The sequence below is a fragment of the Leucopleurus acutus genome (assembly GCF_964270905.1).
Source record: "Leucopleurus acutus genome assembly, chromosome: 7".
NCBI classification, from domain to species: domain Eukaryota; kingdom Metazoa; phylum Chordata; class Mammalia; order Artiodactyla; family Delphinidae; genus Leucopleurus; species Leucopleurus acutus.
In genome coordinates this window covers 3,682,186-3,709,571 of record NC_139150.1, presented here as the reverse complement: position 1 = coordinate 3,709,571, position 27,386 = coordinate 3,682,186, and the positions used below count along the sequence as shown (strand labels likewise).

The window sequence follows — 27,386 nt, the reverse complement described above, 5'->3', positions numbered from 1 at the left end:
CCCCTCCCCAACTGGTAAACATTTTTTTTCACCTTTTATACAAATATTCAATCCCCCTCCCCTCCCCCCGAAACCCTCCTTTCCCACCAATCCCCGTCTCGTGTGGTCTCGTAAAGCCCCGGATACAGTGGTGGATGGCACTTGCAGTGTCACGAAATCTGACACCAGTGGGACTTGGCCGAGACTGTCCTCACTCACCGGTTAAGAGTGTGGTCCGTGGAGGGGGTGTCTCTCTCCTCTGCCAGGGGAGGGCTGGAGTGGGCAGTGGGCGAGACTCCCTCCCTTTCAGTTGGCCCTGATGATGGAATCTTTGGTGCAGCCTGAGGAAGGCCACGATGGTGGGAGGAGAGAACTGCAGTGCAGTGGTCAGACCCGGTGGATGCATAGTGCCCTGGGGTGCCCATGGGCACAGGTGGCAGTGGCCCACACCTGGGAAGGTGTGAGGGAAGTGTACGGAGGGCAGTGCCCGGCGGCATGCAGGGCTCCGTGCCCATTGGCAGCGCTCCTTGGCAAAAGTCAGCTCGTCCTCTGGTTCCAGAGAGCAGAAGGCACCTTAGGCAGCGAGTGGTCCAGGGGAGGCCAGGTCAGCCATCGACGGGCAGGCGTCAATCCTGGCAGCAGGAGAGGTTCAGGGTGAAACTGGAGTCTGGGGGTGGCCTGGGCTGGCAGCTTGGGCACAGGTGCCCACCTGGCCTGAGCCACTGTAGTCTGTAAGTGCTTAGTTGCCCAGCCAGCTAGACCCTGGAAAGGGCGGCTCTGTGGCTGGCCAGCTAGGGACAAGTTAGAAGATGCCCTTGGCAATCTTGAGTCCCTTCTGCTTCATGCGCGGGAGGGTAGAGCTGGCTCCATGCCTGACCTTTGCCCCCTTGGTGAAGGTCCGTTTCTTTAGGACAAAGTCATAGTTGGCAGTAGAGTTCATGGCGTAGAACACGTTGGCGTTGTCAGGGATCTTCAGCTCTGGTCGGGGAGGGGCAGAGGGTCAGCTGTGCTTATGCGGGCCCCACTGGACACCCCACCACTTGAGAGCCCTCAGGAGGGCAGGCCTGATCCAGACACCTGAGACCCCTCAAGGCAACTCCAGGACCACCAAGGACCCCTCTTAATGACACCTGCCTGGGACAGACTCTGCTGAGGCACTGAGGGACTTCCCTGGTGGCACAGTGGTTAAGAATCCACCTGCCAATGCAGGAGACACGGGTTTGATCCTTGGTCTGGGAAGATCCCACATGCCGTGGAGCAACTAAGCCCGTGCGCCACAACTACTGAGCCTGTGCTCTAGAGCCCGCGAGCCACAACTACTGAGCCCGTGTGCCGCAGCTACTGAAGTCTGCACGCCTAGAGCCCGTGCTCCGCAACAAGAGAAGGCACCGCAGTGAGAAGCCTGCGTACCACAACAAAGAGTAGGCCCCTCTCGCCACAACTAGAGAAAGCCCGCATGCAGCAACAAAGACCCAGCACAGTCAAAAATAAATAAGTAATTAATTGAAAAGAAAAAAGGAACTCAAAAACAAAAAGGACTCTGGGGACTTCCCTGGTGGTGCAGTGGTTAAGAATACGCCTGCCAATGCAGGGGACGTAGGTTCGAGCCCTGGTCCGGGAAGATCCCACATGCCGTGGAACAACTAAGTCCATGTGCCACAACTACTGAAGCCCGCGTACCTTAGAGCCTGCGCGTCACAACTACTAAGCCCATGCACTACAACTACTGAGGCCGAGTGCCAAAACTACTGAAGCCTGCGCACCTAGAGCCTGCGCTCTGCAACAAGAGAAGCCACCGCAATGAGAAGCCCGCGCACCGCAACAAAGAGTAGCCCCTGCTCGCCGCAACTACAGAAAGCCTGTGTGCAGCAACGAAGACCTGACACAGCCAAAAATAAAAATAAAATAAAAATAAAAATAAAAGGGACTCCGACTCCAGGAAGCCCCACCTCAGTCTGCAGCTGGCAAAGGGTCATCCCATCCTGCCCCTGCTGCCTTCACTGATCGGGAGGTCCAGCTGCAATAAGCTTTCTAGAACCTAGATCACCTCCCCGGAATCCTGCACAACTCAGGACAAGGGCTCTGGGGCCAAGTTAAGGGCGGGCTTTGCCCCAGGCCTCCTGCACAGGGTTTCATAGGCTGCCAGGATCCCAGCAGGCACTTGCTCTTGGCTCTGTTTCCCACTCTCTCCTCTGGCCTTGAGCCTGTTACTCTCCACTGCTGGGCTGGAACATGTGTGCTCTGGGCTCCATCGTGTGGCTCTTACTCTGGTCCTCAACCTGTCTAGGTCTCAGGCTTCCTTTTCTGTAAGATGGGGGTCCCACCTGCCTTGCTTACCTCACCAAGATGGTGCAACAAGGTAAGAGAGGATTTAGAAAACAACTTCTAGCGATCGTGGCGGGTCATTGCTAACTGTCTGGGCAATGGCTGTGCATGCGGGATCAGCTCATGGGAAAGGAAAGAGTGATGATAATCTGTGCGGTTATGGCACGTCTACGGCACACGTACACACATGAGCATATAATCCATGTACACATGGATCAACTCACTACCTACTCTATCTCCATTGTGGGGATGGGAAAAGAGGCACAGAGGACTTACGGAATTTGCCCGAGGTCTACAAGCTGTAGCTGTCTGGTTCCAAGTCTGCGCTTGTTTTCGATCCTTTCCCTTCCCAGTTTTTCGAATACCCAGCTGCTCCCTAGTAGCCTCTGTGTTTAGTGTCTACTATGGGCTGAAAGTTGGTGTCCTCTCTAAATCTGTTGAAATCCTAACCCCCAATGTGATGGGATTAGGAGGTGAGGCCTTTGGGAGGCCATTAGGTCATCAGGGTGGAGCCCCACGAATGGGATTTGTGCCCTTATGAAAGGGACCCCAGAGAGCTCCCCACGCCCTTCCACCATTTGGGTTCACAGTGAGAAGTCAGCCGCCGGCAACCCAGAAGAGGGCCTTCACCAGAACCTGACCATGCTGGCACCCTGATCTTGGACTTCTAGCTCCAGAACCAGGAGAAATAAATTTCTGTCATTTAGAAGGTGGTATTTTGTTATAGCAGCCAGAACGGACTAAGACAGTGTCACACGTTCATGGACTTTCACAAATTCGATGCTTTAATCCACAGTAGTCGTGATCTTTTCTGAAGCACTCATTTCCCATCTTAGCCAGAAAACGCCCTTTTGTACGGCCTGTGGGCTCGGCCATCTGGCTGCCCAGCCCCAGGAGAACAGCCTTTTCTCTCCCCTCCTCAACGATGCTAGCACTGAACGAGGTCTCCCACTGACCGTTCACGGCCACGGAAGGGCAAGGGACAAGGGCCCAGCAGCCACCAGGGGCCAGTGAGGAGACACTGGGGGCATCCAGAGCTGCCCCTAGGCAGGTCTGTGCGTGGACAAAGCCCACGCCCACCCTGGTGGCACGTCTTCCGGGGTGGTGGGCCTGGGGCACGGTGCTCCCTGCCCCGCGGCCCCAGCGCCCGCCTGACCGGCCCTGACTTACTTCGATCGTCCGAAATAACCTGCACCAGCTCATAGTCCTCTGGCTCATCCTCATCCAGGTTGTGTTTGTCCATGGCTTTGCGGATGACAGCTGGAGCCTTGTCCTGGCTGGTCACCTGGACGGGGTGGGGGACAGGCCATCAGGGCAAGGGTCTGGTGTAGCTTGAGGGTCCGGGGAGTAGCAGCCAAGGGCCCTCAGAGCTGCCTCGGCGCTGCGCGCACAGGGGCTCACGGCCTCTGACCCGAGGCTGGGTCCAGGGGGGCTGCGCCTCCTTCTCCTGCCCCTCTGGGGAGGCCTCCATGGACCCCGATCACTTACCCCCCAACTCCTGCAAGCCTGCCACCTCCTCCCAAACCCACCTAGGGCAACTGCCTGCCCCCGGGGCTGCTCCCCCTAACCGTCCCCCTTGACCCTGCCCATCCGGGACAACGGTATCATTGCACCTGGGTACAGATGGCATCTAGTCCCAGCCCTGGAGGTGAGAGAGGAGCAGCTGGCTGGATGCCCAGTGGCCGCCTACGTGCCAGGCCTCCACTGGCTGGAGGCTGCAGTGGTGGAGAGTGCAGACCAAGCCCTGCTGCCTCGACCCCAAGGGCCAGAACACAGGCGGGTCTTAGACTCGGGGTGACACAGGTGACGGCGTTAATGGGGCATCTGACCCAGTGTGGGAGGATGGGGGAGGATTCTGGGGGTGCAAATGGCTCACTGGCATCCTGAGTTCTGGAGGATGAGAGGAGTCCCCCCAGCCCCCAACCCCCCCTCAACATACACAGTGTTTGTGGGCAACTCCCACTGGCAAGATCTCGACACCTCCAACGATCCCCGGTGTCTGACACTGCCGGCCACCTCCGCGGCCACCAGCCTGGTGCAGCCATTGCTACCCACCCTGGATTGCCGCCGCCGCCTCCTAACTGGCTGCCCTGCATCTGCCGGCACCAGCCCATCGCCCACGGAGAGGCCAGAAGTCACTGCTGCCCCTCCTGTGCTCCAACGAACAGTGTTCCCACCTGTCTCGCGTGAGATCCAGGCCCCCGACGCTGGCCTGCTCTGCTGAGCCCTACTCTTCCCCTGACCCCTGCTCCTTCACTGCGGACCTCCTGCTTCTCCTCCAAGCCCCAGGCACACTCCCGTCCTGGGAGGCTGCACGCTGCTCCCTCCTTCCCCCCTCACTCAGGCCCTTTATAGGTGAGGTCCTGCCCCACTGCTGCTGTAAACCCCTAGTCAACCACCCCAGCACAGATCACCATCGACACACTAGCTGGGTTTTTTTTTTTTTTTTTGCGGTACGCGGGCCTCTCACTGTTGCGGCCTCTCCCGTCGTGGAGCACAGGCTCCAGACGCGCAGGGTTAGCAGCCATGGCTCATGGGCCCAGCCGCTCCAGCATGTGGGATCTTCCCGGACCGGGGCATGAACCCGTGTCCCCTGCATCGGCAGGCGGACTCCCAACCACTGCGCCACCAGGGAAGCCCACACTAGCTGTTCTCATTCCTTTCCCTGGTTGGCCCTCTGTCCTTCCCAACCCACCCGGAGACCAGCTCCGGGAGGGCAGGGATGACCCATGGTGTTCAATACGGATTTGCTGCCCGGCAGAGTGAGGGGCCCGCGGGGATGCCGCCCGGCTCACCAGGATGCTCTTGTACATGTTGCCGTTGTCCACGTCCAGGCTCACTCGGATGATGCAGCAGTCGCCCACCTGCTGGTTGTAGAGGGGCAGGGAGGAGCTGTAGCTGCAGACCCCTGACACGGAGCGCTTGTGGGTGCGCGTGGTGGCCACGGGCGTGGTGGAGGCTGAGGAGGACGAGGTGCTGCTGGAGGCCGAGCTGATGCCGGAGGTCTCCGGGGACGACTGGGAGGTGCACTCCCAGAACTGCGGGGACGGCACGATCAGCGGAAGCCCCGGGCCACTGTCCAGCTCCGGGGGCTTCTGGTGTGCAGCGGGGAACTCTGGCCCTAGGAAGGGCTGAGAAGGGCTGTCAGGGAGGGGGTGGGGCAGTCACCTTCTTCTCCTGGCCGTCAGGGGACTCTGGGACAAAGCTCATGGTGATCTCCTCCACATCGGAGCTGGAGGAGCCGGCCGAGTGGACACTCAGTGCGTCGGCAATGTCCCCGCTGCTGAGGTAGGGGCCGCACCTGAGCTGGTCACAGGACTTGGAGTGGCAGCTGCTGCCGGTACTGAGCTCCGTGCTGGGGGCCTGGCGGCTGCAACGCAAAGGCTGGCTGACTTGGGGGAGGCCTCTCCTGGGACACAGCCCACCCCTGTCCCCTGCACTCTGTGCCGAGTGCTCAGGCAATCACCCCGTTGGCTCCAGCATCCGACAGATCATTTAGCATCACCCCATTTCACAGGGGGAAACACTGAGGCCCAGAGGGGGGGAGCAAGTGGCCAGTCACAGGGCTGTCGCGGGGGAGCCGGGACCCCAGTGCCGCTGCCTGACCCCCGAGCCCGCGCGCAGCCCGGAGCTTCCCCGAGCCCCGAGGGCGCGCCCCTGCCCGCCCGGGCACTCAACTCGCTCCAGCGCTTGACGATGGCCGTGTTCTTCTTGACCTTGAGGGTGTTGCTAGCCGACTCGGAAGGGGGCTCCAGCTCACACGACAAGGAATAGCTACAGGGCAAAGTGGCGGCTGTGGGGAGTCGCCCCCGGGTCTCCCTCCCGGTGCCTGCCCGGCAGCTAGAGTCCAGGGGCCCGGCCGCCACCAGCGACGGCACCCGAGGCTGCCCAGGATCGCCAGCCACAGGCTCTCTGGAGCTGCCCAGGGGCAGCCCGCGTGTGCCCCCCCAGCTCCTGCCCGGACTCACCTGTCAGCCTCGCTGAGCCGCTCCATAGCCCGGAACCAGGCCCCAAAGTGCTCTTCGGCTGCGATGCTGTAATTGTTGCAGGCCGACTGGAGCAGCTTGATCTGGGCGATCACTTCGAACTCCTGGGGCCAGAGGGGAGGACAGGACACTGACGGTCTGGGTCAGCCGGGCCTGTGCCAGCCTCTGGGTCCCCACTTCCCACCCTGTCCTCACAGCCAGGTTCAAACAGCCCCTCCGGGAAGGTGTCCTTGATTCGACCTCCTGCCCCATCCTCCCGTGGGAAAGGCTCCCCCTCTCTCTGTATCCAGCTCTCCCCAAAACTGTAACAGGGAGGGGTCGGAGCCAGCCGCTCTAGCCAGGTGGCTCTCTGATCCCGCCCCCCACATGGGCCCCCTTCCCGCGAGGCTGCGTCTGCTCACCTTCCTCCTCTTCTCGAAGTTGATCACTCTCCCCTGGAAAGCACACGGCCAGCGTCCATCAGAAAGTGTCCCCTAGCCCATGACCGCCCCTCACGGGCCTCAGGCTGCACTACCCAGAGCACACACCAGGGGGCAGCACAGCACACACCTGGACCTGGGTGGGGCCGGGGTGCCAGGGCGGGGTGGGAGGGGCGCCGCGGCTCAGGGGTCTGAGAACAGCTAGAGAGACTGAGGCCTTGGGCAGGAGGGCCAGGTTGGCCACATGTGCCTGACCCTGGAGGGCCCAGCCTCTCCACCCATGGCCGCCACCTGAGGGAGGGGCTGTGTCCTGCTGGGTCAAACCCCTTGCAGCTCTGATGAGCCCCACCAGGCGGGCACCAAGCTCTGTTCACTCACTGCCGAGATGGGCAGGTGTCCCCGGGACACGGGGACGGCCAGGGGGCTCTTGTAAGATGAGGTGCACCCTCTGCTGAGAGCTCGGGGCTCAGGACCCCCACCCCGACCCCGGCCCTGGGCTCACTCACATACAGATAGTCCTTCATTGCAGTGTCCAGCATCACCAGGTCTGTAAGGAACGTGCCCAGGTAGGGGACGGTGCCCTGGATGACACCCTGTGACAACTGGGCGGCGGGGGTGGGAACTGATGAGCAAGGCCCCTCCCCTGAAAACCCCTCAGCCCCACTCAGGCCCCCTACTTGGCGCAGCCTGGGGACATTTAGCCATTTCCCCCCAATCCCCCTCCCAGCGTGCATGGACCCAAACTCCCTCAAGTCACCTTGCAGGCTTGGTATTTGGCAAATCCCCAAAATCTACGGTCCCCGTCCCTCCCCCCTCCCAAATCCCCACTGGGCCCAGATCTTCCAGGCCCCTGCTCTGGTGGTTACTAGTCCCCCGACACCAGCTGGTCAGGGCGCAGCGCCCCCAGGCCCCGGAGTAGGTTGGGTTAAGGGTCATGTCAGGCAGCGCAGCTACAGGAGCGGGGGCTCGGGGCGGCCCCTCCTCTCCCAGCCTCAGGCACACTCACCACCTCCTTCGGCCGCCTCTGGGCTCTCTTGGGGTTCATCTCCAGGGTGGCAAACTTGGAGGTCCCCTCCTGCAGGGCCGAGGACAGGGTCAGTGAGGCCTTCTGACCCTCCCCCCATCACCCACCAGCAGACACGGCCTTGGCCCTGGTCACTGGTGCAAGCGCTCCAGCCATCCCAGTGTGCTCCATTCCTAGATCTGCACCCCTGCTCGGGTGCTCACAGGGTGTGGGAACGTGGGTCAGCAGCCCGGCCTCCTTGGAAAGTACAGATGAGGATTACACCTGCCCCTCGGGGTCTCTAAGGACTCAGCGCCACACCTCCATCACTGTGGCTGTGCTGTTCCCCCCGACCCCCCGTCTCTGCAGGAGGGTAGGAGGGTCCTGCACAAAACTCAGGCAGATTTCCCTTCCCCCTTGAACCTCACTGCCTCCCCGTGAGGTTGGCACCCTGGGGTCAGCATTCGCCCACTTTCCAGATGAGGAAACTGAGGCCCAGAGACAGGCATTGCCCTGCCTCTGAATGAGCCTCAGAAGGGCTCAGAGCCTCTGGTGTGTGCCGGCCCCCCGCCGGGCGAGCCATGGAGAGAGGGACAGGGAGTCTGGGGGGGCCTGGCTGAGCAGGGTGCCTGCCGTGCCAAGGCCTTCACAACCCCACGGAGCCCCTCGGGATGTCCCCTGCACAGAGCTCTGCCTGCAGCCACTCAGGGGGGGTCTCCTTGGTGACACCTCTGAGAGGGTGAGCTGGGGCTGCTGGAAGCACTGGGTGGTGACACTTTGCTTCCTCTTTGTATGGAAGTTTCCGGGGAAGGACCCCCGTAAATGCATTAGCACCCCTGTGCACTTGCCACAAGCCATCTGGGCCATTTGTCACGGCCACCAAAGGCCCTGTGGTGACACCCTGAGAAGAGTCCCTGGATTCCTTCGCAGTGTCTGCCCTGAGGCAGAGGGAAGAGCCCCCAGCCCCCAGATCTACCTCCTGCTCATTTGGACAACGGCTGGGCGGCCCCTGCAGTGCCATTCCTGGGCAGGCGGGGTGCCTGGCCCTCGGAGGTCAGCGCAGACAGGAACAGCAGGGCCTGGCTTTGTGGGGACAGGCTAGGCTGGTCTGGGGAAGGAAGAGACCCTCACCCTTGACCTCATCCACCCCGAGTGCCGGGTGAGGGACCAGTGAGGAGCCAGGAGCCTCTAATCCTGCCCCTCACCCGCCCACATCTCTGGAACGGCCCAGCTGCCCTGCTCCATCCCTGTACTAGGGCCTCCTATCTCCCAAAGTGCCCCCCACCTGCCCACAGACCCGACAGATCTCATGAGAAGTTTTCGAAGAAACTTTCAGTGGGAACATAAGCCCCTCCATCCCGAGCCCCGGACTCTACCTTGATGAGCAGCTCTCTGCTTAGCGAGTAGTTGTTCTCATCTGAGAAAATCTCTGACAGCTTCTGAAAGATGCGGAGGCTGTCCCTGGGGGAAGGAAGGAGAAAGGACGGCATGACGGGGAGGGGTGCGGGGGCAAAAACATTTGAGGACCCAGAGACCTCAACTGCCTGGATGGGTGGTTTCCAAACAGAGTTCTGCTGGACCCTAAGGGCTCGGTAGGCCTGGAGGGGTGGGTCTCATGTGGGTCACCGGGGAACCCCGTTCCCAGTCGACTGAGCGGCTCTGTTTTGGCCAGTTCTGATTTTAAGTGCACAGAGTCGTGTGGGTGAAGTAGACACATGAAAATCCCCAACGTGGCTCAAGCCAGTATCTGCCAGAGAAAGAGACCGGGTCCTGAGGCAGAACTGCTGGCCCTGAGAGACCCCGCCCCCAGGATGCGCTGTCCCTGGGCAGGTTCCAGGCAGCACCCAGCCCCGTGGGAGGCCCCAGGTCCACCCTGGAGCTCCTCCAGGGAGAAGCCTGCCCACCTGGAAACTTCTTCCCACGTCTTCTTCAGCCGGTGGATGGAGTTGCTCTGCAGAGCAGAGAGGATGGCGTAGAGGGACGAAAAGTTCTTGAGGACCCGGCACTCCTGGGAGGGAGGGGCCAGGCTGTGAGAGGGGGCCGAGCTCCCGCCTGCTCCAGCTTCAGTCCCTCTTAGGGGGGCACCCCCCTCCCGGATGGGACAGATGCCCCGGGAGGTGCTCCTGGGGTCGGATGAGATCAACCCAGGGGCAGAAAGGGCTCCCCGGGCCCTTGGCGGCCGCGTACCCGGGCCACCTCGATCCAGTGCTCCAACACCCGGGCCCTGGCGCGGGCCGTCACGCTTCGGTCCCCGAGGCAGGTGGTGATGACGCAGTTGGCCACACTGTTGAACTGGGCGACGGTGGCACGGACGGTGGGAGCCAGGTGTTCCTTGCCCCTCTTGTCCCGCTGGGACCAGATGGAGCCCAGGCAGTGGTAGGGCACCACCTTCTTGAACAGCTCCTGGGGGCAAGGGGAAGGTCACCCGGCTCTGCGGCACCCCAGCTCAATGCCCACAGTCCCCCCGCCCCCACCCCCAGGCCTAGGCAGGGTCACTGGTCAGAGCTGGAGCTCTGGAAGCCGGGGAGGTGGCTCGAGCCCGGCCGGGGGAGGTGCGGGGAGGTGGTGTCTCTTGGTTTTGTTCCCTGCCCACTGTGGGCACCCAGCGCAAGGTGATCCAGGGTGACCCTGGCAGGAGAGAGAGGTGGCCACCTTCCCCAGTCCACCCTAACTCCCAGCACGAGATGCGGCTCACACCTGCCCATACAGGTGGTGCTTTTAGCCCTTGATCACGCCTCAGGCCTGTCCCCTGTCCAGATGCCTATTCACGTGGGCACTACAACCAGAGGCTGCGTCTGCCGTCTGCCACGGCTTCTAGCGCGCACCAGGTGCCTGCTAAGTGCTGAAGCTGGTGAGACCTCCTCAGCAGACGTGGGGGGCAGGGGGGCGGCCCATGGAGTGAGCGACCGTCCGCTACCGGGTGGGCCAGACCCGCCCAGCTTTCTACCCCTCCACCTCATTCCACCCAGACACCGTGTGCGAGGGATGGGGCCCGGGTCCACAGCCTGGAGGGGAGCCGAGGCCTTCGGGTGAGGAAACCTGCCCAGGCGACACGGTTTGTCATGGGATTTGGGGCAGGACATCAGCTCTGGACAGGGCAGGGCAGACGCCTGAAGGAAGGTGCACCCCTGCCCGCCCTGCTGAGATGAGCTGCCTACCGCGTCCATCAGCGTGAACTGCTCTGCCACCAGGTCGGGCGGGAACGCCAGGAGGTGAGGCTTCTCCTCACCCAGCCCGTTCTCTGCAGCCACGGGCGAAGGCCAGGAAGGCTCTGGGGCTGGAGCTGGTGCTGGTGCCAGAGCTGGCTCGAGGTCTGGACCTGGCACCGGCCTAGGTGCTAGAGCTGGAGCCGGCACTGGCTCGAGGGCTGCAGTCGGCTTCAGAGCTGGAGCCAGAGCTGCAAAGAAGAGCGGAGCTCAGCAACACGCCTGCCTCTTTTTCCAAACAGAAACCACATCACTGCCTTCTAGAGAAGCCTCAGCTCAAGAAGCACCCCAGGACGTCTCCCGACAGCGGTCCCCACGTGGGCGGTCGGAGGCAGCCCCGGGGGCTCCTGCGTGTCCAGCACCGACCCCACTCCTCACCCTCCGGCTCTGCCTTGGTGAGCTCTGTCCGCTCCAGCTGGGCCAGGAGAAGGTGGGCGCGGCGCTCCAGGTCGGAGCCGGGCATGTTGAGCTGCACGTAGGCCACCAGCTGCTTGAGGCACGGGAAGTCCGGGGGCTGACAGAAGTCCTCGGAGTACTGGTCCAGCCAGGTGCCCAGGATGGAGGAGACAGCACTGGGGGCAGGCGGGCGGGCAGCAGAGTCAGGGGCCTGGCCTTTCCTTCCACGCGGCCCTCCCCTGGCTCCCCCATGGGGGCTGGGCTTCTGGGCCCGCCCCTGCCCCACCCGCACTGGGCTGCCAGGCGGGGGCAGGCCTGGTCGGCAGTCTTGGTAGGAAGGGGCCCTCCGTCCCTGGTGACCACCTCTCCCTTCCTTGGGGGAGCCTGACTCTCTCCTGTCTGCCCCCAGCCCCCCGGGCCCTCCCCACTGGGAAGAAAACTGCAGGAGGGCAGGGAGGGCCGCGCCGCTCTGTTCATCGCGCTGGCCTGGCCGCACACAGTAGGCGCTGCATAAACAGGGGAGGGAGGAGGGGACAAGCAGAGTGCGCCCCTGCCCGGCCTTCACGGGCCTCGCGCACCTGAACCGGAAGCTCGCGCACCGACGGCTGCCTTGGTCTGTGCGCCGGAGTGCGGGTCTCGTCCTCCCAGGGACGCCATTCTTGGTGGTGGGGATGTAGCCGGCCCCCTGACCCTGACTGCGCTCCCGTGAGCCCCAGCTGAGCACTCACACTGGTCTGCGAGGCTGACGTGTCAGCAGCTTGCCCCCCACACCTCCTGTCCTGGGCCCCGGATCTGAGTGGGGAGGGATGCTCTCAGGGGCCGGCTCTGAGCCCCCAGCCTCCCCTCTGCTCCCTGGGGACATGGGACCCCAGCCACAGCTGACTCCTTTCCTCCTGCAGCCAGACCTCAGCCCTCCAGCGGGAATCACAAGATGTGTGGCAGCCAGGGTTCTGCCCAGCCCCTCCCATCAGACCCAAAGTCTACTCACTTTTTCAGTTGGTCCTGAGGTCCGCCGTCCTCGCTGGAATAAGGGAGGATGCACCCGTATCTAGAGGAGGCCGTGAGGGCATCACATCTACCGTACCTGCTATGACGTCTAGTGTTACTGGCTGACCCTCCGGCTAGGATGGAAGCCCGGGAGGGCGGGCATTTTTGTCTGCACCGTTCACTGAATAAAGCCAAGTGCCTAGAAAAGTGCCTGCACACAGTAGGCGCTTCGTATGTATTTGCTGAACGAATGAGCCCAACCAGCACCTTACAGACGCCTGAGTGGGCCTGGGCCCTCAGCCGGCCCCCAGCCAGCCCTGCCCTGGCTACTCCCAGGAAGGACCCCTGAGACAGAATCTGGAACCTCCTTTACAAATGGGAAAACTGTTCTGCCCAGCGGCTGGAAGCAGAGAGCTTCTCCATGGGGCAGAGGAAAACCTTAATTAAAACCGCCCCAGCCCTCAGCAGCCCTTTCCACGGGGCCGGGCGCGGGGCCGCACTGTCCGTGCTTATCCGACAGTCCTGGCAGCCCGGCCTTCACGTGAGCAAACTGAGGCTCAGAGAGGTAAAGCGACATTCCCAAGACACACAGCCAGTGGGTGGGCGGGGAGCCACTGTGCCGGGGAGGGGCAGGGCGCTTACCTTTGGAACAGCAGGTCCAGGACCCGCTGGGTGGTGGTGAAGGCTCGGTAGGTGCACAGGAAGATGGTGACATAGGAGAGGTCGCTGCCCTGGAAGGCGGGCACCAGGTGCTCCACCAGCTTCTCCAGCGTGCCTGCCTTCACGGTCCGCACCTTGCAGGTCTCATACAGGTTCAGGGCCGAGTCATTTTCATACTAGGGTGGGACAGAGAGGCACAGACGGTCAGCGACAGCACCGTGGCCCACGAGGAGGGCAGGGGCTGGAACTCAGAGGAAGCCCCAAGCGCCCGGCGACTTCTGGACGGAGATGGGACGTGAGTGCCCGGAACAGAAAAAGGGTCTCAGCTTTTGAACTGGAGGTGGGGCGATGAAAACTCGCAATACCAACACCTTCAGGTCATCTTATTAGCTGAGTAATGACAGCACCTTGCCGTATTAAGGGCAGAGTCCCCGGGACCCCTGGCAAAGCATCCCCGTTCTAGAGATGAGAAAACAGAGGCTCAGCCTGGGGTGGAAAGGCACGGTACGTTAGGACCCAGGGCTATTCAGGGCGGCACTGTGGAAATGGCTGCAGAAAGGGATCCCGTCAAGGTTCACGGCAGTGAAAGGCTGAGCTATGGTTGGTAACCAGCCTCTCTTCTGAAATGTTACGTATTTGTCAGGCCCCCGCTCTGACCTGGAGGAGTCATGGAGTTGTGTTCTGTGACGGCAAGTTGCAGAGAACCATATATAGTAGGCTGAGTCCTTTTTGGGTTAAAAAAAAAAAAAAAGCCCTACTAAGTAAGGTGATGAAAGCCTTGGTGAAGGTGTGGAAGGACAGTCGTTAAAACAAGAAATACTGGGGCAAAATGCATAAGTGATCCAGCCTAACATGAAGTGGAAAGAGTATGGAAGTGTCTTTTTTTGATGTTCATACAAATAAGTGAACAGAGAACTATGCACTTGGCCCAGCACAGGGCTGGACAGTAGGGGAGGGCTGAGGGCCCAGATTCCTTTGGGAGCAGGGCTGGGGGCCCCCCAGGCAGGAAAGCCCTGGGAGGGAGCCCAGTGGAGTGGCCAGGGTGGCCCCTGCATCCCGGGCCTTGTCGGGGTTCTGGGCACGGAGACCCCCCAACCACACTCACCCCGAGCCAGCGCTGGCCCTTGTTGGCGCCGTGGTGCACCTGAACCTTGCGCAGGGAGATGGAGTAGATGACGCCGTTGACCAGCTCCTCGCCAATCTCCTGCGTGGAGCTCTGCAAAGACAGCGCCCGGCCACCGGGCGGGGGTGTCGGGGCCTGCCTGGCTGTGTGGCAGGGGGACGCCCCGTGCCACTTCCTGCTCCCTAGATGAGGCAAAGGTCGATGGCCAGAGACTTCCAGCCCAGAATTTAACAGGACGACAGCTGGAGGGCCGGGGGTTACTATCGGGGCGGCAGGCACTGCCCCCAGCACCCCCGTCCTCACCCCACCAGCCATGACTGGGTGTGAACAAGATGTACCCACTGGGGTTCCAACAACAGCCTGCCCCTGCCCAGGGGGGTCCCCCCGCTCCCACCCCCACCCCAAGGCGAGTACTGTTATCCGGTCATTTCACAGGTGACTACACGGAAGCCGAGGGAAGAGCAACCCATCCAAAGTCATGCCGCTGATGGTAAACAGCGGAGCCGGGACCCCGAGGCCCTAACTCAGTCCACTGCACCTAGGGGGCTCTGGCCCCCCGAGAAGATGCCTCCCCCAGGGCGTGAGGCCCCTGGCCCCCTCACCCTCATGTGCCCAGACGGCACCTGCGACAGCTGCCCCAGCCCTGGAGTCAGCTTCCCGGGTCTGGGGCAGGTGCGGGCATCCTCGACGGCCACAGCCAAGGCCACTTCCTTCCCTTTCTGCTCATTCAGTCTTGTGCCTTCTTGGGCAACAGAGGAGTTCCCAGTTCCCTGTTCGTCATCACGTGCATGGGGACAGCATGAGAATGATGACAGTGCTGGCATCCGGGCTGATGCCTGGGGTTCCACAGAACTCCAAAACCACGGGGCTTTGGCTAGGCCAGGAAGTGGGGGGGGGGGGGTGTCACCTGGCTGCTTCCTAGACCCCGGGCAGGAAGACCCTTGTTTTAAAAGGCAGTGATCCCTCCTGCTGGGCAGGCTGTCCCAGGGGCTGCATCAAGGCCTGGTCAAGGCCACTCAGTCGTTGCTGCCCTGGGCTTCTCCACCCCCTCTCCCACTGCCCCTGTCCAGGGATGGGGTGAGCTTGCAGTGGGGAGGGGGGCCTAGGAGTAAAGAGACAGACCTCTGAGAGTTTAGGGAGGAGGGGGGAGTTGCTAGCTGGCAAAGGGCCATCATTCACATGGTCAATGCCAGCAGCTAGGATCACGGGTCACTGCCCCAGCTCAGGGTGGGCGTGGAGCTCACAGAAGGCCCAGTGGAAGTGCTGACTCAGCCTGGGCCCCACCGACAGCCTTTCCCTAAATCCCTCGGCCTAAGCTGGGCCCCTGGGTAGGAACCAGGTGCCCAGTGTCCTGTGGGCTGTACCCCCAGACATCAGCACCCCTGGGGTCAGGGGCTAGGGAGCGGGATGGGCCTGGACCTCCTGCCTCAAGGGCTCTGGGAGGCCTGGGAGCCATCCTCCGGAAATCTACTTCCTCTGACCCAAGGTCGCCCTCCCACTCTGGGCATTGTACCAACAGGAAAGCCAGTGCAATCACACAGGGGCTCCTGACCCTTCGCCTTCTCCGGAGACACAGCCAGGCATTTCTTGGAAGTCAGCAGGGAACCCGCAGGTAGAGGGCCCTCACCTCAAGAGCCCACGCTTGGGGAGGTCCAGCCCTTCCATCGAGAAGGGAAACTCCTCCTCCTGGGGCAGAACTGAAGCAGATGCGCACTTTCCTTCCCTGGGTCACACATCCTTCCCCGGCCCAGAAGAGGCCACAGTGATGGGTGATGTCAGGGGCCTGCCATCCACCTGCGAGACCAGGGCCCTGTCCACCCACCCCTACCTCTCCTCAGGGGTCCTCGACTGCCTCTCGCAAAGGCTGCTGCCCGCCCTGGAGAGGCCCGTCCCTCTCCGGGGGATTCCAGCCACTTCTGGTCCAGCCTGGAGCCAGACAGTGTCCTGAGCACCCCAGTCACTGGCAGCAGGTTAGAGTTCCCGTGCTGGACCTGCCTGACTGTGGGCACGGGACTCGAACCCCGTGGGAGCACACACAGCACCTGGCTCCCAGCGGGGCCCCATCAAGGCCGCTGGACAGAAGCGCTTCCTGGCCAGGCCAACCAATGGGAGGGCTCGCCATCCCTGAGCGGGTCTAAATAGCGGCTCTGCAGTGAGCCATGGGCCTCGCTGGCAGACGGAGCAGCTGGCTGCCCTGCCCAGGCGTCATGTGATCCCGAGCCCTTCCCCCACCCCGAGGGGCCCCCTTCTGCCAGCCCGGTGGGGGGCAGGGCAGGACGCTGAGAGCCGCACATGCTGGGCCAGGGGGAGTCACCGCCTCGTGGCACAGATGGGGAGCTGTTCCAGCCCCGCGGAGCTAACCCTGTCCTCTCCGGGCCCTTCACCGCAGCCCAGCAGCAGGAACAAAACCAGATCGTCCAAGCAGTGCAGAGAGCAGGCGCCATTTAAACCATCGACCAAGAGACAACGGCAGGGCGGGATCCAAAGAGAGCTGCCCGCATCCTGGGCACAAAGCGGCAGAGTGGGGCGTCTGCTCCGCGCTCCCACCGCGCTTCCAGGGACAGAGAAGGACAGCGGCCGACAGCCCTGGCACCTGCCCCGGGACCCTCTGGGGCAGGAAGGGCTGGGCCCTGGACCCCACAGGTGACCCATCCTGTTAGCAGAGCAGACAGCACACAGGCCCGGGAAAAGGCAGCCCGCGTGGGCAGCACCAAGGCCCTGGGGAGGCTCTGGCGGGGGCTGGGGAGCTCCCAGGGAAGGGTATGGCCGAGCAAACGGCAGACGCCCTGGGGGGAGGCGTCCACAGGGCAGCAGTGAGCTCTTAGGGGGAAAGAACGCCAGGTGGGTGGCTGTGTCCTCAGGGGACAGATCCTCCTGTCCCGCCCCAAGCAGGCACCCACAGATGTCCCCAGGGCCCGGGGCCCCAGCTGGCAGCTGGGCCTTGCACACACCGCCCAGCCTACCACCACGTGGGTCTGGAGCGAGGGTGGTGAGATGCCTCCAGGCCCTCGTGAGCAGAGGCTGGCAGAATGGGCACCAGGGTGCCCCACACCCCGCTGTCCCTCGGAGCACAGCCCGGAGCCCCAGGGACAAGGAAACAGCCTGGGTGACATGTCAGTGTGTCACCTGATCAGCCTTCTGATGCCGTGGCCCCAACTGACTGCAGGCTGAGCCCCGATTCCCGCAAGACTGAGTAACAGGGTTGCCGGGAGCCGACCCCACCCTCATTTCTGGAGAGAACAGAGGGGACCTACTGGGCCTTTTCCAGCCCTGCCATCTCCCCCAGAAGGCGGCTCGTGCCTGCACACACGGGGGTGGCGCCTTCTCCCATCCTGGTGACCTCTCTCCTCCCACTCAGCTGTACATCTGCTGTGGAAGCTCCAACTACAGACCACGCGGGGCCTCCAGACCCACAGACGCCTCTGGCTGCAGACCGTCTCCCCGTCACTGGCCAGGGGCTCACGGAGGAGGACGGCCTGAAGCCACACCGTGGTCTCCTCCCTGGGGCTGCACGTGGAGAAACCTGGTCTTACGCAGGTGAGGGTGGGGAGTGGGGGGGCAGTGGCCCCCATGTGCATGAGATCACCGCCCGGGGACCTCATGGCACCCCGCTGAGCTGCTGCTCAGGCCCACTGAGTCACAGAGGTCACCCGAGGCCCTGACCCAGCCACCCGCCAGCACCCTGCAGCCCTGGGCCCACCAGACGCACAGGTACTGTCTTTCCTGCAGGGCTCTGGCTCCCAGCTCAGCTGAGCCCTGCAGCCCTTGGCCTCAGTGAGACTGTCTGGGAGATGGGCGAAGGGCAGCAGCTCTCCAAGGGGACGAAGGCGGCAGGGGTCACGAGAGGGGACATGAGCGGCTTGGCGCCAGGCATACAAAGCACCCAGGAACAGGACCTGAGGGCGCTGTGGCTGGCGAGCTGACGATGGACACCGGGCCAGGGAAAGCCTCCCGGGAGATCTGCCAGACGCCCGGAGAGCTGGAGGAGGGCCAGGTGAAAGGGAGGGCGGGTCATCCTAAATCTGTGCGGAGGAGGGAACCAGGCCTGCGGCTTTCCAACCCTTTAGCCTTCTGTCTGAATGCAGGAGCCAAGACACGAGAGGGCTCAGGGATCAGAGAGGGCTGCTTAGTCTCTCCGAATCCCGGGAGCACCCATTTTACAGAGGTGGAGACCAAGGCCCAGGGGAGATGGTCAAGTAGAAAGTGCCCAAGCCCTGGTTCATCTCTCAGATTGTGTGCCCAGGGAGGGAGGAAGAAAACGCCAAATGTGCATGGCCCTCCCGGTGGGCGACGGGGCGCCACCCTCGGGCCTGCCCCCACTCCAGGTGGGTGTCCTGCACCCTGAGCCCGAGGACATGAACAGACCCCCAGTGAGGACTCAAGGTCAGCCCTGGATGGGGGTGGCCACGCTCCTGGTCCCCAGGCAGCGCAGCCCAGAGGTGGCCTTAGTAGGGGACCACACGAGGTGCCTGGGTGGTAGGGCAACCGGGGAGCTCAGTGACCCCAGAAACTGCAGTTTGGGGACCAGCCCGTGCTGAGCCTCCAAAGAGGCTGACCCATCTTCCCAAGAACCTTCTCGGCCAGCCCGAGCCTGGCTACTCGTCAGCGTCTAGAAGAGAAACGGGCCGCCAGTGGAGAGCGGAGACCAGACCTCAGGCTGGCCTTGCCCACCTCGTCCTCCTGCCCCCCCAGCTCCCGACCGTCAGGCCTCTAGGGGCCAGGCCTGCAAGGGGGCGTGGCTGGTGACAGCTGAGGAGGAGGGTGGCCTCTCACAAGGGGGTGGAGGGAGGGCCAGCTGACATCAACACCACTGGCCACAGCATCCAGCACTTGAGGGCGTTTCCCAGGTGTCAGGCCCTTTGCACACTCATCACGTTTAATCCTCCCGACACCTCACTTGATGGGTGGCGAAAGCCAGGCGGGGAGCTCATCCCCGTCAGGAGCCAGGAAGAGGCAGCCGGGGCAGGGATTGAACCCTGGCCCGTGACAGTCATGTGCCATGGAGACACACCTAGGCCTCGCTCCACCGGTGGCTGCCACGGTCACAGCCTCAAAGTGCACTTCAGCCCCTGGTCACACACATGCTAGAGGGAGGGAGACCAGAGACAGAACAGGCTTCCTCAGGTCACACAGCCAGAGGGGGGCGGGGGGGCGAGGAATGGCAGTTCCCTCACACCCGCACCTCTCCACTGAGAGGGGATTGGTCGGGGCTCCTGCCACAGGATGGCCAGGGCACCCACAGGCCTGGGGTCAGCTACGAGAACCAGGCCTGGGAAGCACCATGCTGACCAGGCTGGCCAGCGTCCTCCTGGAGCCCTGGGCACGGGCACTCCCCTGGCACCTTGTCAGAAGACACAATCGTGGCAGCCACGGCCTGTCCGGCTCTGACGCAGTACCAGGCGCCGTGGGGACCGCTTGCCAGGCCGCCTGTCTCTTTCGGTCCTCACCAGAAGCCTAAGCGGAGCAACTGGCCTCGAGTCCAGATAAGGAAACAGGCTCAGGGACCGAGAGCACGTCTAGGGCTGTGAGAGGCTGAGCCGGCCTTCCAGCCCAGCTCTCCTCCCTCCAGAGCCCAAGCTCTGGACCAGCACGCGTGACGCTGCCCCTTGGGTCAAAAGGACATCGTTCCTCCCTCGAGCCCGCAGAGCTGGCTGTGCCAGCATCCGGGGCTCCCTGGGGAGGAGAGGAAAACGCCGGGCAACACGCACTCCCCGAGCTCCCAGAATGCAGGCCCGTGCTGGCTGCCCTCACCCTGCTCACCGAGCACCCTTCTGGCAATCATCGGCTCACCCCCTCCCCCTCCCCCGCCACAGACTGCTCAGGGGATGGAAACTGGGGGCTGCTCAAAGTTCCGCTTCTCCTGCACTGGGCTGCAGGTTTCAACTCCCACCTCCTCAGAACTGGGTTGGGGACAGTGGCTTCACGGGAGCCACATGTCCAGGAACGCGGCACTCCTGAGCCTGAGAGGCCAGACGCCGAGCCTGAGGCAGGGCGGACACAGCATGGTGCCATGCTGTGAGGGCCTCACAGGCAGCCAGTCCTCCACTGGGTGGTGGGGTGCCACCTCCCCAAACCGCCCCCACTGGCCTGCTCGGAGGCTGCAGGTGGCCAGTGCTAAGTCTCCTCCAAACCCTCCTCACCAGCAGTGAAGAAGGGCCTGGAAACGGCTAACTCCCAGGCTGAGGGTGGGGCCCCAGTCCTGCCTGCCAGCGGTCTAACACCTCCCAGCACTGAGCCCCCACCCGCTCCTGCCCAGGGCCATCCCGGAGCCGCTGCGGAAGCAGCTCAGCGTGCCCAGTCCGGAGAAGTCCTCCCCGCCAGAGGAGGAACAAGGACCCAGTACCAGCCAGCCTGGCCCCTGAGGAGTAAAGCAAGAGGGGAACCCGAGAGTCCATGGGGGCCCAGCAGGTGGCAGCCGGTCAGGTCCCTCGTGAACCTGACAGGCTGTGCAGCTGCTGGAGGCCGCCCCCTTGGAGCCTGCCGGGAAGCCTGGCTGGTAGATGACAGTACACAGACTTAGACACACACACAGACACACAGACACACACAGACACACACAGAGACACACACACACAGAGAGACACACACACACACAGACACACACAGACACAGACACACACAGACACAGAGACACACACACACAGACACACACACACACACACACAGACACACACACACATACACACACACACACACACACACACACACACACACACACACACCCCTACCTCTCAGGTCATGCCTCTTGGCCTAAGGCTAATGAGCCCTGGGGGTTAGACTGGAGCCCTGCACACTGTGAGATCAAGAGACCAGACAACGGGGAAGGAGGCGGGGAGGCTGGAGGGAGACGCATCTCCCCTGCACGTCTCTGCTCTGCCCGAGGTTCCGAGAAGGCTTCCTCATTTCATTCCACTCACATACACCGCGCTCAGGGCTTGCAGACCCCCTGCCTGGGTGGGAATCCCGCCCCTGCCACTTGCTGGCTCGGTGAGTTTGTGCAGTCTAGCACCTCGGTTGTTCCATCTGTTAAATGGACAACAGATGATCCTGACCCCAAAAGACATAACGCACGCAAACTGCTCAGCACACGGCCTCCCACCCAGTGCCGGCTCATATTACCTATTATTTAAAACCTTTAGGGTCCAGCTGTGGGCTTGTTTCTTCCTTGAAGCCCTCCCCCATGTCTTGTGGCCCAAAGCAGTTTCACCTTCCTCTGGCCTATAAGCACCCCTACCCTTCACCAAGCACGGGGACTTCTGGGCTGCCTGGGCCTGGTTCCGTTCCCCTAACAGCTCCACCATCCTCCTGGGGCACGTGTAATTGTCTCACCGCGAGGTATCCTTCTCCGATCCCTGTGGGCTCTCGTACACAACAGGTGCCCAGCACAGAACACGGCCCAGCTTCAAATCCCGGCTGCGTCCTCGCGGGCTGCGTGTACCTTTAGTTCAAGGACTTCACTTCTCTGAGCTCCAGTCTCCTATGAAGTGGGGTCGGCACCTACTCGGGAGGGCTGGTCAAAGCCAGCTGGAACGAGGGGGTGGTGTCTGCAGACAGTAGGTGCTACGGACTTCGGGACTCCTCCTGCCTGGCTGAGGCAGTGGCCTGAACGGAGGCAGGGGTGTGGGCCCAGTGACCTCCAGAAAGCACAGAACTGCGCAGGCCAGGCTGGGTCAGCAGTGGCCTGGCTTAGAAGTACGATGATGAGCAGATGCCCAGATGTGTGAGGACATCTGTTAGCCCAGAGAGGGAAGGACGGGGTGGAGACTTGTTAAGGAAAGGGGGACCGGGGAAGGAACCAGAAACTGCCTAGTGGTTTCCAGACAGGACAGGGACCACGAACAGCCGCTTCAGCTCTGGCAGGCCCCAGCGACCAGGAAATCGGCCCCAGGATGGGGGGGGGGGGCGGGGTGTTGGCAGGAGGGACAGGGACTTCCCCACCCCCTCCCCCAGCTCATGGTAAATGGTCATTGTGTTTGGTTTCCGGCAGTGGCCTCCTCTCCTGCCAGGACCCTGGTTTTCCTGCCCCAGCCAGAAGCTTCCCCTTTGATTTCTAAACAGCAGCCACGGCCTGGATCTCTGTGCTGGGGCCAGTGAGGAAGAGGAGGGGGGAGAGGGGGAGAGGCAGAAAGAGAGAGAGGGAGACAAGGCAGACCCTTGGGCAGGGGTAGGGCTCAGCTCTGCCTCTCCCTCGGTTCCTCAGGGATACAGACGGACGGACAGAGGGAGGGAAGGAGGGAGGGAGAGAAGCAGCTGAGCGGCCCACCCCTGCGAGCACGCAGGCCGGACCCTCCAACACACAAAGCCCGAGGAGCTGCCAGACATAATGAAAGTCAGATGAGTGCTGGGCTGGTGTCAGGCCGCCCACCCCCACCCTCCCAGGGGTCTCGCTCCAGCCACTAATGAAGACCAGAGCTGTGGGTGGATGAGGGTCGGGGAGTGTGCCTGGCCGGGCCACCGGCCAAGCCCAGCAATAAAGGGTCTCCCCGGCCCCAGGTTCTCCCACCAAGAGCTCCCTCCACCCCCTGCCTTCCCCCCACTCTGGGCAGGGAGATGCGCTTTATCCTCGGGTAAGTATGCATCCCGGCCCCGTCTAGGCACTGGGGACACACAGAGGCACGAGACCCAGGCTGGCAATTACAACTTACCCGGGCCTAAAGTGACAAAGCAGGGATACCAAGGGGCCCTCGCCAGCTCGGGGGCTCGGGAACCCCGTTGAGCCCTCCGACCCAGGAATGGCCTCTGTCCAGGCCCCAACCCTGGATTCTGCCACCCTGGCCGCACAGTCAGGTGGGGGGGGGGGAACTCCTCCCCCGCCCCCCGCTGCCCAGAGCACACTAGAGACAGGAGTCCAGCCCTCACCTAGTTCCCCCAACCACATGCATGATAGGCACACCCCCGTTCTGAATCCTCCCAAATCCTTACAGATTCAGGGTGTCGGCGCATTTTCTAATCAAGAAGTGAGTCACCCCTCCACCTGAGAGGCCCTTGTCCCAACCTCCCCGCCTGGACACCGGGCCCCACAGGTTGGAGGCCTGTCTCCCCACTCCCCCGCTTTGAGCAGCCCAGAACATCGGAGTCCACTTCTGCCCCCAAGGGGGTCTGTCTGTAAGACCACTGTGCTCCCAACCGCCTCTGAGGATTCTAGAAGATTGCCGCCCTAATCACTCATTCACCACCTGCATTTCGAAGCCAAACTGCCTAAGCCGGCCCCGGCCTGGCCACGGGGACTAAATACGGCCCAGCCCCGCTGTAGGGAAAGGCACAGACGCAAACAGACAGCGACTGCCCGCGGGAGCAAGTCTACCTGGGTTGCAGGGGCGCGGGAGTGCCACACCTGGGCTCGGTGAGGTCACGCACGGGGACGCATAGAGGGGGGCACGAAGACCCGGCTCTGGTCCCGAAACTGTTGGACCGGCTGGCGGCAGCCCCTCCGCCCACCTGGCTGCCTTGGGGTTGGCGCAAGGAGGGGGATTTCTGCGGAAAGACCCTCCCCCTCCGCAACCTCCGGACTGGGGGCGGTGACCACCACCACTGGAGGTGGGTGACCCGCTAAGGACGCTGGGCCCCCACCCACTCCTCGCTCGGCCGAGCGCCGGGCCAGCCTGGCTCACCCACCTCCAGGCGCGGCAGGTCGGGGTCGAGCTGCGTGAAACTGTGCAGCACCACCGGGCAGCTGTCGGGGCCGCCCACCTCCAGGCGCACGGCGTCCCACACGCTGCGGCTCCGCCGGGAGCCCGGAAACAGCGGCTCGGCGCCGCCCGCAGGCCCGGCCGCCTCGGCCCACATGCGCTGCACCATGGGCGGCTCGCAGCGGCGCGGGCGGCCGGCCGGGCCGCGGGACCCGGGGCGGCGCGGGCGCGGGGCCGGCCCGGCGCGCGGCGGCGTCGGCGGCGGCGGCGGCCCGCGCGGCTCGGCCCTGCCTGCGCTCTGCGCCCGCGGCCCGGCCCCGCTGAGGTCAGGCCGGGGGCGGGGCCGGCTGGCCAGGGGCGGGGACCGGGAGGCGGGGCCTGCGGCGTGGAGGGGCGGGGCCCGGAGAGGGGATGGCCAGAGACGCCGGCGGGGAGTGTGTACGCCTGCGCGCGCGCACGCCCGCTGGAGTGATGGCGGCTTGTGTCTTAGGGAGTGCTCGTGCGGCGTGTGTCGTGGGGCTGCGGGTTCCACGGTTAGGCCCTTTGTGTGGGTGCGTGCGCGGCTGCAGCGCACCGGTTGTGTAGCTGTGTGACTCGTGTAAGTGTCGACGTGTGGCCAAGCAGTGGGTCTCCACCTCCCATAAATTCCAGTTAAGCCCCTCCCTAGCTCTGTGGCCTCGGACAAGTTGCTTAACCTCTCTGAGCCTCAGTTTCGTCACCCGAGAGGATCACAGTGGGTAGCTGACATATATAGCACTCACTCTGCCGATGCCTGTGCCTCGCTGTGTGCTCCCACGTCCTGGAACCGGGTCCTCAGTGCACACGTGCATTTGGAAGTCATGAGGGTTGGAGTGTGTATTTGGTGCGGGGGGGAGGGGCCTCTGCCTGCACTGTCTCAGCCCTAAGGCCACCCTGAGGAGGTACAGGCAGAAGGGAGGCAGCAGAGGAGGGGCAGTTGGGGGAAAGGGGGAGAACCCAGACCAGGCATCACCAGGTGGGGCCAGCACTCAAGAGTGAGGAGGGATCACGAGAGACAAATGCCAGCTGGGCACCTGCCACTGGTCTGGTCACCTGGGGCCACTCACTGGTGGCTTGAGTTCTCAAGGTCTCAGGGCAGCCTTCAGGGTGGATGTAAGGATGCTGAGGGCTGGGGAGGAAGCAGGGCTAGGGAGCCTCAGCTGCGCTTTCTAGAAGCCAGGGAGGAGGCAAGTAGACAGATGAATGAATGGGACCCTCCTGCACACCAGCACACTGCCCAGGCCCACCCCGGGCCTCAGCCCTCAGCCCTCACAGAGGCCTGCAGTTGCTGTCAGCAGCCCCGGCAATGCCACCAACCTCCCCAGAACTGGTTCCATACCACTGGGCCTCAGTTTCCCAGCTGTAAAATGAGAGGGCAGGTCCAGACTACTCATTCCATAAGCATATCTCGTGCACCCACTGTGTGCCAGGCCTCAGACACCCATGGACAGTGGGGGCCCAGCAGCTCCCACCCACTTGCGTGCCCATGTGGGCAGCTTGAGCACCTGCCGGATGGTTCTCCATCAGGCACAAGGCGAGGCCTTGACAAAGACGCACGGAAAACAACTTGGTGATTTCTATTAAAGGCATTAAAAACGCTCATGCCATGAAAAAGAATGTGTATATGCATAACTGAGTCACTTTGCCGTACATCAGAAATTAACACAACATAAGTCAACTCTGCTTCAGTAAAATAAATTTGGAAAAAAAAAACAAAAACGCTCATGGCTTTGATTTGACAATCCTACTCTTGGGAATTAACCCTAAGGAAGCATTCAGAGATGTGGGCATGGATTTCTGTACAACGATGTTTATGGAAGCCTCAATTACAACTCTACCAAAGGAATCAACTCAAACACCCTATGCAGCCTTACTGTCAGGACACCGTGTGCCATTACCTACCACAGTAGGACAGTGATACAGGGAGATGCTCGGCTATAACTGTAAAGTCAGAAAACCACGATGCAGAGCGTGCTTTTAGAAGCTGACATTCCACGCGTGCATATGACTAGAGGGACCTACTTTGCAGAAGGAATGGTGGCTATTTCTGGGCAGTGCTATACACTGTTTTCTTTTTACTTCTCAGAATTTGCTAATTTTTCTAAAATATTTTAGTAATCACACACACATAATAAGAAACGCTGGGTTCTGTTTGTTGTTTTCGTTTTTAAAGCAAGATGGGTAGATTTGGCTGGGGGTGGAGACCCCTAGGAGGCTGTTGAGGAAGCCCCAGGGGAGGGTGAGGTGGGTGGGACATATTTAGAGGAATGAGGTCTTCAAAGACCAAGACAGGGGTGACCTGGACGCTGGACACGGCCTTGGGCTAGAAGCTTCTCTTCCCACACTCCTTCTCCTGGGGCCAAGCTCTCAGTGCCTGGAGAGCCCAGCACCTGCCTGTACTCACTTTATCTCTTTTCTCTGCTCCCTTTATCTCTTTCTCCCAGGGAGGGGCCTGGGAAGCAAGCTCGTGCCCGTTTTACAGCTGGGGAAAGGGGCCCATGGAGGCCAAGTGACTCCTGAGTGCACCAAGGTCACTACCTCTCTGACCTTGAAGGTCAAGGGGGCCGGGGTTAGGGGGGCCCAAGCAGGCTGGGGAGGTGAGGACTGGGGAGTTCCATCAGGACGCAACACACCAACACAGTCGGCCTGGCTGCCTCCCATCCGACTACCTGGACATCATTTGCATGGAGGGGGCGATGGGGGCGGTTCCCTCTGGTTGGTGTCTGTCTGGTTGGTGCCTGTCCCCCTCCCCGCCTTGTTCCCCCCACTTTGGGGCTCCCCTCCTGGGTCCTGGCAAGCTTGTTTGCTGCTCCAGCTGCGTGAACATGCGCGCACACATACGCACACACCCTTAGTTCCCAGAGGGGCAGGGTAGCACAGAAGCCAGGTTCTGGCACTGAAATACCTGGGTTTAAAGTCCAGCTCCACCCCTTTCTTACTGTGTGACCCTCCCTCCCTGCCAATGCCACCCACCCCTCAGCCCTCGGCCCCCGAAGAGTCACCCGATCTCCAAGGCACAGTTTTCTCCTGGTTAGCAAAGGGAAGACAGCACAGGTAAAGCTCCTCACCAGGGACTGCAGTTCACGGAGGCCCCCCTCCCCGGCCCTCAAGCACGTCCCCTCACGATCCTCCTCCAAAGCTGTGGGGTAGATCTCTTCCCAAGGGCAAAAGAGAGGGGGCCAGGACGTAGGTGCCACCTGATGGACGAACACAGAGCCACCCACGAAATGCCCTTGCCAAAAACCTAACCTGAATCCAACCAGGCCTCTGCACGGAACAACCTTTTGGGGGAATGACAGGGCACAGAACATGTTAAACACATATAAGGATGCACCCCACAAATTCCAGACTCTGGGAATCTTCACAGGACAAACCACCCAGTTTCAACAAATACATTTCAGGGGAAAACACAAAGGGGAAACTGCAGATTAAAATAAAGGTGGGACAGGGACTTCCCTGGTGGTCCAGTGGGTAAGACTCCGAGCTCCCAATGCAGGGGGCCCGGGTTCGATCCCTGGTCGAGGAACGAGACCCTGCATGCACGCCGCAACTAAGAAGCCCGCGTGTCACGACTAAGACCCGGCGCGGCCAAAATAAATAAATAAATATTTTAAAAAATAAATAAAATAAAGGTGGGACATACGACCAAATGCAA

At 62.1% G+C, this 27,386-nt stretch overlaps 1 protein-coding gene across 1 annotated transcript; it reads right to left on the bottom strand.

Annotated features, from left to right (window-relative positions):
• Window positions 1-98: 98 nt before the first annotated feature.
• RALGDS (ral guanine nucleotide dissociation stimulator) lies at window positions 99-23,882 on the bottom strand (the record flags this gene model as incomplete). Its single annotated transcript, XM_082842653.1, has 18 exons — window positions 99-957; window positions 3,475-3,589; window positions 5,100-5,342; window positions 5,473-5,674; window positions 5,983-6,078; window positions 6,273-6,394; window positions 6,692-6,724; window positions 7,216-7,311; window positions 7,716-7,784; window positions 9,089-9,173; window positions 9,617-9,720; window positions 9,900-10,115; window positions 10,871-11,109; window positions 11,297-11,490; window positions 12,303-12,398; window positions 12,944-13,137; window positions 14,067-14,177; window positions 23,700-23,882. 18 exons carry the CDS (start codon window positions 23,880-23,882, stop codon window positions 782-784), a joined length of 2,574 nt encoding a protein of 857 aa, XP_082698779.1. The 3' UTR covers window positions 99-781.
• Between the last annotated feature and the right edge of the window lie 3,504 nt (window positions 23,883-27,386).